This window comes from Castanea sativa, chromosome 8 (genome assembly GCF_040712315.1).
Source record: "Castanea sativa cultivar Marrone di Chiusa Pesio chromosome 8, ASM4071231v1".
NCBI classification, from domain to species: domain Eukaryota; kingdom Viridiplantae; phylum Streptophyta; class Magnoliopsida; order Fagales; family Fagaceae; genus Castanea; species Castanea sativa.
Window position 1 is genome coordinate 34,349,238 of NC_134020.1, and position 16,981 is coordinate 34,366,218.

Genomic DNA, 16,981 nt, shown 5'->3' on the forward strand with positions numbered 1-16,981 from the left:
AACTTACTGTGTGTTTGTTGAGTTTGCAGCATCTTTACCTGTTTGATAAAATGTGTTTAAAATTGCAATTTATTACTGTCATTTTTTTTTCCTCCCAAATGTAAGACTAATTGGAGTGCAATTTGTTGGGTCTAAATTTGCTGAATTATTTGTTGGGTCTTAATTTCACTAATTTTTGCATATAGGCTCAGGCTGCTGTTCTTCCTATTAAATAAGTAGTGTTGTACTCAAAAGTTGTTGGTTTGTATGTGAATGGTTTGATTCAAGTGCTAATTTTAAGGTAGATCAATACGTTTTTTCATATCTATGTGTGAGTAGACTCAGGTTTGAATTGGTTTTTGTTCTGGATTCAATTGGTCTAAAACACTATTATGATTCCATTAATCTTTTTCAATCTTCTTCCGATAGCCAAATAGATAGTTAGAGTTCTCTTTGATTTTTTTCTTCCTGCTATGTTTTGTAATCAAGTTGGCTTATTTATGTGTTTGTGAGGTTTTCCAATTCAGTCTAACTCAATGATTACATTGTCTTGCTTTTAAGGGTTTTGAGTTCTATTAGTGATTATTCTGTAAGTGTTGAAATGCATGATTTATGTTTTGCAAAAAAATTTTTAGTAATTCCCACACATGAAGTGCTGTTTATACCTAAAGTTAATATGTCTAGAAGTTCACATTACAACTATAATTACAAAAGACAAAAGACAGTACTTTATGAGCTTATGATTGCCAAATGCTATAATTACGATCTTCATTTTTATTATTGTTACTGGATTACCATATTTTGAACCCTTGCTTTTGGTACATCTAAATATGGCAGAGATCATTCTCAATTCTTAAGACTCAATTTGGTTAGTGACTTATCATGTTTTAATTAGAAAAAAAGTTTTGGCTTCACATCTACCACTTATCTTTTAAATTTTGTAGCACGTTTCTAGGAGTTGATATGAAGCAAAATGGATAATAAGCAGGGCTAATTGTCATGGCTAACTACAATATAAGAACATGCTAGAACAAATTAAATTCATTTACTTTGGGAGTTATATCTCAGAAGGCCTTTTAATTCTCCATTATTGGGGAATTTCACCAATTGGAAATATTTATGCTTTAATGTTTTTAAAAAAATAAAAAATTTGATGCATTCTCTTTGAGAGAACCTTTAAATCCTCTAAATCCTCCATTATTGGTGAGATTTGTAGATTGAACATATAAGTGTTTTACTGTGGTTAAAAAAAAAAAAGTAATGCTAACTATTTTCTGTCCAATTTTATCCATAGTTTGTAGTTATCAACAAAAAAAAAAAAAAAAATTTATTCTTAGTTTGTAATTTCAAAGTTTTTTCTATTATATCTTTTTTCTTTTATGTGGATCAGATTTGCCAATTGAAGAGTGGTTGTATTGCTAACATATAATTTATAAGATTTTTAATTAAAAATCAGTATTTTAAAGAAAATTTGATTATAATGAGAATTGTTTTGATACTTTTTTTTTATTTTTTGTAGCTATGATCATATATGTTTGGATATTGGGTCATCTTTGTTTACTATAGGTTTCGTGCCTCCACAATGCATGTCAATACCATGTAATGCTGAAGTAGGTATCTTAATTCTTTAATTTTTAGGTGTTAATTCTAAATAAGTTGGCTTCCTGTCAAAATGATTGGATATGGAGTTCTATGGGTTTTTTTTTTTCAATTCGTTAATCAAGATAACGTTAAGTTTCAAGAATATATACTCTATTTTGTGATTTTAGTATTCTACTCTAATATGTATGGACTTCATTATAACCACTACTCTTACAAGAGTCCTTACATCACATTCTTTATTTTACAATACACCATATTAAAATAATGTTTTTTTACACCTAACACAGGTCATGTGTGTTTGAGTGACAGAAAAAGAATAAAAAAGGATTATGTGTGTTTGGGATGTAGAAGGATATATTTAGTTATTGTTTTGGGATGTTATTCTATTTGGTCAAAGAGAACTTTTAAATCCTCTATTGTTGTTGAGATTTGCAGATTGTACATATTTGTTTTACTGTGGTTAAAAAAAGGTTAATTGATGCATTTTCTTAGAGATTATTATTATTGTAGATGTTTAAATGAAGCAGAGCATGAACACTGGTTGAACCCTATTGTTATAGCAATGTTAACTATTGTTTTAGCAATGTTAACTATTGTTTGTCCAATTTTATACATAGTCTCTAATTTCAATGTTTTCTCTATGGTACATTTTTCCTTATATGTGGATCAGATATGCCAATTGAAGAGTGCTAACATATAATTTATAAGATTTCCAATTGAAAATCAACATTTTAAAGAAAGTTTGACTATGATGAGAACTATTTTGGTGCTTATTTTTTCTAGCTATGATCACACATGTTTCGATTGTGGGTCATCTTTGTTTACGATAAGTTTTGTTCCTCTACAACGCATGTCAGTACCATGTAAAATATTTTTTACATCATTTTACAATTGTGAGCAAATTTAAGACTTAACGATATTGAAATTCTTTAGATATCCTATAATGCCAAAGTAGGTATCTTAATTCTTTAACTTTTAGGTGGTAGTTCTAAATAAGTTGGCTTTCTGTCAAAATGATTGGATATGAAATTTTATGGTTGTGTTTTTCTCTTTAATTCCTTCATCAAGATAATGTTCAATTTTATTTTCATTGTCCAAGCATATATACTCTATTTTGTGACTTCATTATTCCACTCTAATATTAATGGGAATATTAAATTAAATAGTTAAAATTGTGTTTGGTGTTAAACAAAGTTCAAAAGTGTTTTTACGGTTCATTTGTTTAAACACAACAAGCTTTTCTGGATTTTACATAATTATAATTGTTAAGCCGATATACATACAATAAATGAAAGTCAATTTCTAGAGCCTCATCCATTCTAAATACCTTTTTCTTTCCACATGTTTTTGTAAAAGCATAAAGGCAAATAAGACAGATTATGATTTTTACAAACATATAAAGGGTCATTCATTGTAATAGTCACTTGAGCTATTGTGAAAATTTATAAAGGTAACATTTCACTGAAATAGAAGACTTGGAATAGAACTTAGAGACAAAGGTATCAATTGTACTTATACAACTTAAAAAATTTACAATAACCTTTACGTTTCTTTAAAAATTTTCTTTTATATTGCAACACATATTGATGACATGCAAAGTCAAGATTTTTAATGACAACAACATAAATATGGGGTATTATATTGCATGTCTTATATGAAAGACAAAAGCCAAACTTATCAAATGATTTTTATGATGAGTGTTGTAAAGCTGACCCTAAATCATAAAATGACCCCGTGCATTGCGCGGGTTAAACACTAGTGTATATATATATAACTGAAGCTTCTGAATCTCTCACAATGTTCCACATCATCATTTTAATAAAAAGAAAAAAAAATTTAAAACTAAATAGTGAGAGTCCTAACAGGAATCTTTCTCTTTTTTCCTTAATCCTAAATTTTTTTTTACATGAATATATTTTTTTTTTTTTTTTGAAACCTAGAGTGAGTCTTTTTTTTTTTTTAATCTAACGTGACATCATCATTTTAATTTATAAAAAAGTTTTAATTTTTTAAACTAAATAGTGAGAGAGTCCTAATAGGAGTCTCTCTCCCTCTTTTTCCTTAATCCTAAATTTTTTTTTTTACTTGAAACTTTCTGTAAGGACACAATTTGCACCCAAACCCACAGTGAGAAGGGAATAGGCCAAAAAAGCCCAATACAATGAAATTTGTAGAGAGTGAACTTGAAATCTAGGTTTTAATGATGTTAGATAACTAGAATAATGAGCTCGATCACGACATTACACACAAGGAACTGTTTATATGAAAGAAATTTGTCCTTGGACACAAGCCGATGATGATTTATATTATTTCTTTCAAAGATAGACTACAACTAAGGATGGTGATGTATACAGTGTTATCCCTTTATTTTTCCGTCCCCTTTCTCTGAGCACCTTCCTCTTCCTTCTATATCACCTCCCACCCATGGATCAAATTCTTGATTTAAATACTTGTCCCATCTCCCTCCCCTCAAGTCTTTGAAGGCAACTGTAAAGCTGAATCCTGATGCTCAGGCCTCACTTCCCCATTAATGCGGCCAGAGAAGCAATTGCAGAGCATTCAATGCGGTGGCCGTGATAGCAACTTTATTAAAAATATCACACCGCCCTTCTTCTTATCTTCTACATATACCATGCTTACCCTTACCTATAAGATCTTCTAGAATAGTGTCTGCGAAGGTCAACCAACCTTTCTTCTACCTCGGCTTTAGATAGCCAAGGACATATCCCTCATCGGACCATTCTCTTAGATATGCTTGACCAGATATCACCTCTTTACCTTTTAGCATTGCTTCGTGGGCTGACATTTACACATTCTCGGACCATTCAGTGTCCTCGGATTGGGTCTTTAGCCCAATTAATACCTTTGGACCAAACCAACATATATCCCGGGGCCCATTGACCCTACACTTTCTTTTTTCTTTTTTCTGTTTTTGAAACCTAAAGTGAGTCATTTAAAAAAAAAATATTCTAACGTGAGGTCTAATTAAAAAAAAATTATAATTATTTTTTTATCCTAATTCTAACGTAAGTATCTTAAAAAGTCAAAATTTTCAGTTTATATTATATATAGATAATAATAATAATAATAATAATAATATGGCAATCTCTAAGAATATGAGAATACAATTTGTAGATCTACTATCAAGATAACATAGATTAGATTAGTGATGAATAGTAAATTTAATTGTAGTTGATTATTATGTGAAGTCATCACCATAGAATAGCCCACGTCGGAATGTGTTATGTGGAACCAATGATATGAAAGAAAGAGAATTTTTCTAAACTATTATATTGAACAAAAAATTACTTATTTTCATTTATTTTCAAGTTATACATTTTTTAAAGCTAAATCATAAACCTTTAAACAAAATAAGTACTTTTAATTTTTATTTAACTATCTTGTGCATCGCACGGGTTAGTGACTAATATATATAAAATGAGAGACTTCATTTGAGAGAATATGAGGTTTTGCCAAGTGGCTCTCTCCTTTAGGATTCTTTTGCAAAAAAAGATATGGACCTTTTGTTTTCTTTGTTTCATCGTTTCAAGACTATTCATCTATCTCTCACCAAGATGAGTAGTCTTTATTTACTAAATAAACACCAATTAAAAGATAATGACTCTTTATTTTCTTAGGTACATCGTTTCAAGATTATTTTTTCCTTTTTAGGTTTTCACCTCTTGCACTTCTACTCCTTTATATACCCTTGCCCATAGTCTTTTACATTATCCTAACTCAAATGCACATATGAGATTCTCCAAACTAGGAAGAATGTAAACGACTTGTGGTTTTGATGCGGAAGTCAAAGGTCATGTGGATTTTGTGAGGGTTATGATTGGATATGAGCCTTTGGTTGTTTGAGATTTTTGGAGTTGGAGTTTTTGTGTTGGGTTTACGGTGATGTGTGACTGTATTTTTGCCAACAAGCTGAAGCCATGAAGAACCCTTTATGGGATTTGAGACTTTTGATTTGATAAATATATGTCACTGTATACTATTTTGTCAACCTTCAACCCTTATTTCACTTTTTCTTTTCTTTTTTTACCTATTCTCTACATTAGACTTTTTGTATTTTTTTTACTTATTCTCTACAATAGTCTTTTTGTATTTTTTTTTTTTTTTTACTTTTACTTTGATACTAATGTATTGTATTGCACACGCATAAATGAAACAATTTTTTTCCCTTATTAGTGTGAAGTATTAGAATTGTATTCAAAATTATGAATGAGGTTTATAATTTAATAGATTTGAGAAAATTTGTTAATAGTTAATATGAAGTTATTTTATATGAATTTAATAAATCATACAAAGACTTTTAGATTTTTTTTTTTTTTTTTTTGCAATTTTCCTTCTACTATATATATTGCTGAATTTCCTTATACTATATTTGAATGCTTGGGAGCTTGCTTCACAAATATATCAAATACTAAAAATATTTTGAATATGAACATTGAGGAAAATTGCATGGATACTCTAACAAAGCTAATTAAAGAAAAAGGCATACCATCAGTTTGGAAAACAAGTATTTTCATTATTCCTTATTCTATATATAATAACTACAATTTAGTACCAATTTTTTTATATATTATTTTTAATATTAAATTTATAATATGATATGGTCTCCTAGGAATGCCTAATAACTATAGAATTTCAATCTCATATACCAATATTAGTAAACAAAAGCCAATCAATAGTTTGGAACTACTTCTAGAATAAGAAAAGTTATAAATATGAATTAAGAAAAGGGAGCTAAAGCATTCGACAATAGTTTTGGAAAACATAAATACCATATACAATAGAAAACATAAAAATTATTTCTAAATAAAATTGCAAAGTGTCCGCGCATCGCGCGGGAAATTATCTAGTTCAAACAAAAAGAAGGTTTAAACTACGAAGAGCACACACCCAGCATGGCCTGCAACAAACCATTCCAACCCTCCTTCAATACAAAAATGTTTTCACTACAAAATAGCCTATTATAGAGGGAATTAAGAACATTTGTTCCGCTGCCAGAATACATCATTTTTAATTTGTTGCAAAATAACCTCTTGAAAAACACTTCGCCATTAAACATTATTACTATTTATCCTCTATTACTTATAACATGTAGGACATGGTCTTCCATAGAAGTCTTCAATCTTGTACTTTAAAATATTTTTAATCGTGTAATCCAATAGCACAAGTTTATTTTATTATTTTTTTAGTATAAATGGCACAGTAATTTGAGACATCCGCTATACAACTAACAATGAACATTCTAATACCCTAATAAGATTAGATACTTTTTTTCCCAGAGTAGTTCTAAAAATATGGACCCCATTTGCATGACAATGAGATGTTGATAAAAGATGTGGAGGCTTCCCAAGCATAGCTCTCTAGAGTGGCAGCCCTCAACCATCTCAATATTCACATTTCAAATAACATTCTTATCTTGAATTAATTACAAAACCTTCAGCAACAAGAAAAGAGAGAACACACAAATTCATTGGGTTGCACAAGTCCCTCATGGTCACTGCAAACAGACTTCCCTGGGCATTCCAAACATTCCTCTTCTCTAACCCAAGATAAGTCATTTCCTTTTTTATAGAAGAGGAAACACAGGGTATCTAATGAAATTAAACCAATGCTTAAAATGGGGGCATCAACATAACAAAGATCTTCAAAACAAGCTACAAAAACTTAGAATACTGAGTTCCATCTACACATTAAACATATAAAATTAAAAAGGGTCATCTATGATGTTTTAAAAGAAAATATTTCTACAGATAGTAAAGAAAGCCATCATATTCGTATCCCCTACCACAAATCATGAAGGATTACTACCCAGGCTCATTCAATTCTTAGGAGACATCAAAGGCAAAGCTGCATTTCAAGGCTAAAAACTCTCTTCACTAAGAACATATCAATAACATATATAAACTTTTTATAAATAAAAAGTACCACAATTCATATGGAAAAATGACCAACTTGGTTTCTTTTAACCTTGGTGGTTGCAAAAATGATAAGTCACTCCCTCTTTTTCACCTAACAAGCATTAATGCATTCCCTCTTCAAAGGTTAAATCAAGGCCATATGAGTGTGCCCAAATGGACTGGTAATCTGGATGGTTCTGACAGCATAATCTGTGTGGCTTAGAGAACTTACAACACCCCCCCCCCCCCCCAAACCCCCAAGAACAAAAAGAACTGTTGGCTTGAGAACCAGTATTGAATCACTTCTTTTGGCACCTGGGTGTTGATATTAAAAAGTCACAGGAACCATCATTCTTCACTAGCAAATGGGGGGGGGGGGGGGGGGAGGGGGGACTTTGAAGCCCTGAAGCTCTCACAACCAAAAACAACTATGCAAGCTATAGTCTGTGTGGGTGGCTTAGAGAACTTACAACCCCCCTCCCCCTCTTCCCCAAAAAAAAAAAAGTTTTGGCTTGAGAACCAGTATTGAAACACAATTTCTTTTAGCACCTTTTGTGGGGGATGGGGGTGGGGGGTATTATTAAGTCACAGGAATCATCATTCTTCAGTAGCAATGGGGGACTTCGAATGCCTGAAGCTCTCACAACCAGGGCAATTATGCAAGCTCTCATGAATATAGATGTCACAATCAAGGCAGAAGTGCTGTTTGCATTTTGGGCAAGCGACACGAAGGCTAGGTTTGTTTCCTGAGACAAAATCAATTAAAAGGGGAAAAAAAGAATCAGCAGGAAAGGCTAGGACATATCTCATATGGACACAAATATAATACTTACAAAATCATTAGAAAAGAAAAGAATCAAGGGACGCTTAGAACTTCAATGCTGTATCTGACTCTTCTAAGATTTCATTAGCTTAGATTATATTTGTATCAGCCCTTTTTTCTCTCATTTACATCATAGTACAATATTGTTCTCATAAGTCATCATCCTGTCTTAGTTCTAGTTCTATACCACCACTTGCCTGACCTTGCTGCCCATTTTGTAGCACCAAATGAATCGGGTGCTAAAGCACCAAGCCTAGAGGGACCAGATTTTCTAGACTTACTAGATCATTCAAGAAACTAATATATCATTTATTTTGAAAAATATATTTTCAAGAGACCACAGTCTAGCCCCATTTTCTTCTATCCCTATGCATTACTTCAATAAAGTTGAAACCCAAAAAGAGTATAACATGATTCAGCAATATATATATATATATATATATATATATATATATATATATATTCCTACTACCAAATGCAATTTCAGCACTATCATAAAAGATCAATTGGCAGGCCAAACTGTGGATTGCCCATGTAATAGATGCTTTGCAAAAAAATTTCTTATTCATCCTATGCAACTGCTTACCAGGATTTGGAAAACTTTGTTGGCAGCCAAAACAAGATCTTGGTAATCTGTTATGTGGATCATTCAGAACTGATGGAGACACCTCATCAAATGGTACTATCGGAAAGAGATGATGATATGACCTTGCCAAATGGGGTGAAGAAATGAGTGTCAACCCACATATACGACATTCAGTAGGTAATTCACACACACGTGCTTTGCATCTTGGACAAGTGTAACCCCCTCCAACCTTAGCCTCCTTGTGACATGAACAAATTGCTATAGAACTCTCTGCTGCTCTTTGTGGGAAACCCATCTTTATCAAATTAGCAATGGCAAATTCTGCTATGGCTGGAGGTGGGGGAGCATGTTCCAGTATTAACTCTTTAAAGTGGGACTGCCAAAAAAAGGGAAAAAAAAGTTTGTAAAAAAAACTCTGAATGATCGAATGTAGTAAGCAGCACTCCAAACCATTATCCTCATAGCAACTTCACTTTCTTGAATTTCTATTAGACTCAGGTGGATTTAAATGAATATCAGATTTTTGTTTCTTCTAAGTTATCATTTTAATGATTACAACAATTAGTGCTTCATTTAGAATGCCATTTTGCACTCAAATGCCTGGAGACAAAAATTTAATTATTTTAGTTACAATATAGAAGCACCCACTAGTTAGTAGATCTCACCTCATCCATGGCAACAGAGTAAGAGCCACCAGTTTCTTGGCAGAGATGTTTGCATATAAAAATTTCTGCAGAGAGACCAATAACTGAACACCTCATTTTTGACTTCTTGCATTTCTGGATAGTCTCCAATATATCTCCTGGATCGCAAGTACTAAGAGCAGAATATAAGATGAGAACTTCTCGATGACCATATGATGGAATCTGATTTAGATACCCATGAACAAGATCCAGGGCATTCTGTAGGGAGGATTCACCAGAGCACTCCAGTTTACCCATCAACGCTTTAACATGGGACTCAGGACTGCCACCAAGATCTGTTAAGCAATGAGCAATTCCGTCTTTTATAGTCACAAGACCAAGCTGACTAAGAGGATTCTGGTCAAAGAACTCCCTAATAAAAGCCTCAACATGTTTTGCAACCACAGCCATTCGGCTTGGTCGATAATCCATCTCTGCAGCTGCCTACACGTATAGAGAGAAGGCAAATGAAAAAAAATATAAATAAATATAAACAATGCAAATTAATCAATCCAAAGAATTGCCAAAACTTCTAAATCCATGCTGTCAAATCTACCCTAGTCATTATTGATTGAAGGTAGTTTCCAATTAAAAGCCAGATCTGGTGCTTTATCCAGTTCTTTATATGTTGGGCATGCCACATGTAAAAACATATTTTTCCTAGATGTCAAATTAGTTGTAGGTTAAACATATTTTGCCAAACCCACTTTCAAGAAAATATTTTAGAGGGTCAGAAACATGTAAAGTCTGTTGTATGTTGTATTACCTAGATACAGTCATTAGGCATGGCAGGAGAAATGCCAATTAAGCAGATCTTACAATTTACAATTCAATACTCACCACAAAGATGCAATATTTTGATTTCTCAATCCAGCATATAATTACTAGCACGTTGTTCTAGCAGATCATATTAACAAACCATTTGCATAAAATTCAAAAGGGAACTACTACAAGACAGGTATCAAGTGATGATTCCAATACCCTTGAGAGGTCAACAACAATGTAGAGATAGCGAATGAGACCCTTCTGGATCCGAGCAGTAGTTGCCTGGGAGGAGAGAGAGCGAATGCGCCGGCGATATTGCGCATGGTAAAGGGTCGTGTTATCCACGGGGCGGAGAAGCCCAGACTCATCTTCTTGCAGAGACTCCCATGACCTCTCATCCGCATAAGTCCTCTCCCAAGCATCAAGGTCTCCCTCACTTCCTTCGTCATCATCATCTTCCTCTGTCTCCCCATTCAATCGTCTTCCATTTCCATTGTTCATGTTTCCCTAAGCCAAGGAAGCAATGGGTTCTCAGATGGAGACCAAGCTGCAAGATAAATTCTGTTGATGTGTTAGAACAGATATTACTTCAGAAATATTTTCACTCAAACAATCAAAAGAGTCCTCAAATATTATTATATTTACTGAAGATTAACAATTAGATATCCATTAAGATAAAACTTTGGGTTAATTTCACTTTCCTCCCTAAACTATTGGGTCCATCTCAATGTCTTCTCGACTTTAAAATAAAATTGAGCAATGTCCCCGATTCTGTTAAATTAAAAATTTGTTAATGGACAATGTCAATTTTTTGGGTTCTATGACCTGACCACATTGATTGTATACAGGTTCTGAGAGAGAGAGAGAGAGAGAGAGAGAGAAAGAGAGAGAGAGAGAACAACAACAACAAACTCTGAATTCAAAGAAGAAAAAATTGCTAAACCAAATCCACATCCAATCCATTTAGCAAAAAAAATCCATAAAAAAACCCAACTCATCATACTCTTATATAATAAAAATCAACATAAATTCTTATGCAAAAATCAAAGGGAAAAAAAAACCCCCAAATTAAGCCACACTATCATTGACAAAAAGACATCATTAGTCATTACAGAGAACTATGGAACTTCATTTCTTTTAACTTCAGTTTTCTCAGGAAACAAACATTAATGAGACGAGCCCACCACCACCACCACCACCACCAAACCCTCTGGAAAACTAAACTCAACTACACTAGAAACAAACAAACAACAACAACATCGTGAAGGTTAACACTATGCCCAATAAGCGAAACATCTCCATCCGATACGATATCAATTCAAGAAAACTCTCTCCAAAGCTTAGGCCCTTCAAAGTCTCTCCTCAAAGAAGCTCAAATGCTTATCCCACGTGTTTACCCAGGTCTAAGAACTCAAAAACAACAACACAAACATTTACTAAATTAACACATACCCAGTTATCCAAGGTACCCAAAGATAAAGGCTGAACCTGAAGTTGCATTTTTTTTTATTTCAATCTATCAATTTGGGTCAATAAGTTAAATAGGGAAAATCTCAATGTTATAGCTTATTCACTATTCACTCCCAAAGTCTTCACAACTCAAGCCCTCTGATATAGATTCCAACACACCAACATCAGTTTCAACCTTTGCAAAAATCAAACCTTGATGTTCTTTTTTTTACAATAATCGACGAAGTTTTCAGGATCTGTTGCTAGAAATATAAGATATTACAATTAAACATAAACACAATGTCTTAGAGATTGATTAAAGCTATGCATACACCCAGATACAAACATGGTCTAATACGAAACAAGGTGGTCCTGTTCATATATTTAGTTGATCTATCTATAAGCTAATAGAGACGAAATTCGAACCAAAAAATTATAGAAAAGATTGAACACAATGAATGGGGCTTACGGTTTTCTCAGTTGGCAAACGGGTTTTTGCTTCTTTTTTTTTTTTTTTCGGCGGAGGCTTGGGATGCCGAGTCGAGGCGGTGGAAAGGCGCAGCGTCGCGACGGTGCTGTGATCAGATTGAATGGGAGAGAAGAGAAGAACAGAGAAGGGGTGGTGGGTTTTTTGTAATCTCAAGACAAGAATGTGTCCGTTGCTTTAAGAGAGACTGAGTAAAGTAGGCTTATTGAGTGAGTGAGAGAGAGAGTTTTTACTTGAATGATGAGACTATGAGAGAGAGAGAGACTTGCAATTCTAAGTACATTTTTACGGAGGCCAGAACTTAGATACATATGCTTAGGCTTTGTTTGTTTGGTATGTCTGCTGGAACAGTACTTTTTGGTGTTTAAATACTGAGAATTAAGAGCTCGAAAAAAATGTGTGAACCCCAAAAAAAATATGTTTGACAGGAGAGTTTAGTCAGGAGTATTTGAATCATGCTTATATATAAATTATAAAAAAAAAAAAATTGTTTGAATCACAATTGTTAATTTAGGTATTTTGAAAACACATCAAGAGCAGTTTTCAGCTTTTGAATAACAATGTTGTTACTTAGTCACATGTTTTAAAAATTAGCCACCTATCTAGTTACTAAGAAAGCAAATGGGATTTACGATTTTTTTCCCCTGTTAAAAACCCATTAAGAAAGTAGGAGTGATAATCTAATAGAACTCAAAACAAGGAAGATTAAAAAGGGCATTTGATAATGAGAGAGCTTCAAAACCAGGTAATAGGTCAGGGTTTCTGAATTCATAAGGTAAAACATGGTATTGAAATTGAATATTCAAAATATAAATTTTCTTAAAGCATTTGATAATCTACCAATATAGATTATGAGAAAGTTTCAAAACTAGTTAAAAGGGTTTGTAAATTCAAGAGAAAAATAAAAAGTACCAGAGAGGGGGAGATCCCTGAGGAACTGAGCATGGAAGGCTACAAGAGCATATAGAACAACCTGGGCGCTTATGCATTATTGGGCTTTCCTTGCATTCATTGTGGAGAGAGACAGAGAGAAGTGACAGAGCTTCTAAGTATATTAGATTTTTAAAATGGGTAACAAAAGAATAGTTCTATAATGTGTTGTATTGTATTTAAGTTTTGTCATTTTGCAACTAAAAGATTAATATAACTTTTCAAATGTTTTATAGATGGGTTAGAGGATTTTAACCCTTAACGTATCCATTGAAAATATCATATGTGCCACTCTTGAGAAAAAAATCTAACTTACGCTCTGTTTGTTTTAACAATGATGTTTTCTAGAAAATGAGTTATTTTCTAAAAAACATTTTTTATAAAACTATATCATTTTCTCATGTTTGGTAGCAACTTTAATTGAGTTGAAAAAAATTTCTTAACTTCCCTTATTTAGCTTGTTATGAGATAGAGTTGTTTTCCAAAAAAATTTAATGGAAAACAATCTCTAAAAATAAGTCATACTTTTTATGTTGATCAAAGATAATTTTCCTTTGACTTATCTTTTTTTTATGCAACCAAACACTGAAAAATAAGGAAAATTATTTTTACACTAGGTTTTCCATTGAAACAAACGGAGCGTTAAAACAACACGTTCATAAATAATACTCCCTCCGTCCCATTTAGTTTGTCATCTATTCTATTTTAGAATGTCCCAAAATATCGTTCTATTTCTAAAAATAAAAGTTATTAATTTACTAATATTCATATTATACCCTACTTTATTTTCAAAACTATTTGAAAAGAAAACTAAGTATAATATTTATATTTATAAAAAAATCAATTTAATTAAGGCACTTTTTTAGTTGCCTCATTAAGATTTTTTTTTTTAAAAAAAGCTGATAAATTTATTTAAGGGTAGTTTTGTAAACTTATACATTTTTATAAGGCAGACAAGACAATAAATGATGTTCCCTTAAAAAATTTGACTTTTCAAATAGGACAAACAAAGTAAGATGGTGAAAGTAACAATGTAAAATTAATCATAATTAATTTTCCCCTAATCAAACCCATTGCCGATGGCCCGAACAAGCCCATCTTAAGGATCAAGCTTGGGGGGGGGGGGGGATCCTTGTTGAGTTCTTCCCTTGGGATCTCCACGGTCGAACCGAACCAAGCTTCCAATAATATGTCTAAGGAAAATTGAGGCTCATGATCTCGTACAACCCTCAAGTCTCGAGGTTCCTAAGTTGACCTTAATACCTCTTGATGAACAAAGCCCCCATGCTGAGTAGTAAACCTTTTGAATTGGGAAACGATAACTTCTTTTTTTTTTTTTTGATACAAGGAAACGATAACTTAAAAGGGAAGAAAGTTGTCACCTTTGCATTTATTACTACCAACTACTGACAATTATCTAGCATTAAAATGCTAAATAACCTGTCTGAACAATGGAGGAAATAATATTAGGCCTACAACCCCTCCACAAATCTGACGACAACATGAACGATTTGACAAAGGTCATCACCGCCATCTCACCCTTCTTTAGGGAACAAGTTTGTTTTGCCTATAAGTACCCCATTCTCTTCAAAAAGAAGAGAACAAGGCAGAATAACATTGAGAAACACCCATGGAGGACTAAAAAATTAGGGTAGAAAGAAACTCACAATGTCAATTTTAAGATTATAACTTTTGGGTATCATTTGTGGTTTTCTTAGGGTGTGTTTGGATACCGCGTATCTATATATATAATCGAAACCTCTGAAACTCTCACAATTTTTCACGTCAGCACAATATTTAAATAAAAATAACTCACAATTTTCCACATCAGCCCAATATTTAAATAAAGATTTTATTTTATTTAAATAAAATTATTTTTGTTTAGTCCAAACTTAACAAGGAGTGAAACTCTATCTCTCTAACAAGTCCAACTTAAACTCAAACTCATCATTATTATTTTTTTAAACAAAATTATTTTTGTTTAATCCAAATTTAATAATGAGTGAAACTCTATATATAAAACTGAAAGCTCTAAAACTCTTACAATTTTCCACATCGGCACAATATTTAAAGATAAATATCATATTATTTAAATAAAATTATTTTTGTTTAATCCAAACTTAACAATGAGTGAAACTCTATCTCTCTAACAAGTCCAACTTAAACTCAAACTCAAACATTGATAATTTATCTCCAAATTTGCGAGCCAAAGCCTCTGAATCTCTCATAATTTTCCACATCAACACAATATTTAAATAAAATTATCATTTTACAAATTTTTGTAAGTCATTGCACATTTAAGCAGCGGCTTCTTCATCAAATTGTAACACAAATTGAAGTTATACAAAAGCAAATTATGCAATGGTGTAGTTTCTTAAATTTTTTATAAAATTATTTTAGTCTACCTCACAAATATGTAAGTTCCCATGCATACAGGGACAGACCCAGGTGGAGGCCTAAGGGGGCCCCGGCCCCCTAAGCCCAAAAAAAAATTTTAGTAAGTAAATTTTCCACAAAAAAAAAAAAACAAAAACAAAAACAAGAAGAAGACTTACCCCCCACCCCCTTCTTTTTAGCCCAAGCCCCCCTCCGAAAATCTTGAACCATCCCACTGAGTTAGCCAACCCAGAGCCCATGTAAATGTTAAAAAAAAAAAAAAAAAAGAGTAGACCCACTGAGCCAGTAGTCCAAAACCAAATGGAAAAACGAAATGAAAAAAAAAAAAAAAAAAAGAGAGAAAGCTAGAGGCAAGAAAGAGTGAGAAGCGAGACAGATAGAGTAGAGAGTAGTACAAAGAAATTGAGAGAGTGAGAGGCGAGAAAGACCCATCTTGCCGCTGTCCACGCTGTGATGCCGCCACCACGCGAGAAAGACTCATCTTGCTGCCCACGCCGCCATCACGCGAGACCCATCTCGTAAACCCGCCCCAGTCCCTGTCAACTGTCGCTTGTCGCAGACCCAAAAGGCCACTCACCTACTCCGCCATGCCGACATGAGACCCATCTTCCTGTCGGTTGCTCAATTTGCCCAGTCCAGTAGTTCACAAGTATTTATTCTATCCTTCAAAACCTAATATAATTTTTGATTGTTTGTGAATCTGACTATCTGTGCCTGTGGACTTGTGGTATTTGTGTTTTTACTGATAGTGATGAACTGATGTTGGTGATTGTGAATTGAATTTGTGTCTGTGGTGTTTTTTTTGGGCCTTTTGGCTTCGTTACTCTCTGTCACTCTGTGTTTGTGACTCTCTCTCTTATATTGTATAGCAAAGAGAGATAGAGAGAGAACATGTTTGATTGTTTGTTGACTAGTAGTTGTGCAATAACAAGGACAAGTGAAAGAAAAAAAAAAGGGTAAATTTAGGAAAAGATTTTGGGGATAATGCATAATAAATCATATAATATAGTAAATTGTCACATAAATTTAAGAAAATAACAGTAATTCACTTACGCCTATTGGTAACTCATAATGCTAAATTAGATAAATTTATAAATTGAAAAGAAGTGAAAAATACTAAATTTATACATTGAAAGGGATATAGTTTTGACATTTAGTTTGGATTCAATCATAGATAATTTTGAAGATTTAAAAGAGCGTCGAGTTCCTTTTTCATAGATAATTGTATTAAGAAGCAATAGTGTTTCGTGTCTTTTGTTTTTGTTGGTAGTTGGTTGTATCTTAATATATTAAGAAACAATGGTTTTTGTGTATTTGTCTTGGTTGATAGTTTTTTAATACTATATGGATGCGTATTTTTTTAAA

At 32.8% G+C, this 16,981-nt stretch overlaps 1 protein-coding gene across 2 annotated transcripts; it reads right to left on the reverse strand.

The window, feature by feature from the left end:
• Positions 1-7,208: 7,208 nt before the first annotated feature.
• LOC142606700 (general transcription factor IIH subunit 2) lies at positions 7,209-12,575 on the reverse strand. Of its 2 annotated transcripts, none has more exons than XM_075778035.1 (5): positions 12,272-12,575; positions 10,570-10,900; positions 9,571-10,032; positions 8,906-9,281; positions 7,209-8,242 (listed from the first exon to the last, which is right to left on the reverse strand). In XM_075778035.1, the coding sequence occupies exons 2-5, from the start codon at positions 10,852-10,854 to the stop codon at positions 8,094-8,096; spliced, it is 1,272 nt and encodes a 423-aa protein (XP_075634150.1). In that variant the 5' UTR covers positions 10,855-10,900; positions 12,272-12,575; the 3' UTR covers positions 7,209-8,093. The 2 variants fall into 2 exon arrangements, with proteins under 2 accessions (XP_075634150.1, XP_075634149.1); XM_075778034.1 differs by having other exon boundaries at positions 10,570-10,914; positions 12,272-12,574.
• Between the last annotated feature and the right edge of the window lie 4,406 nt (positions 12,576-16,981).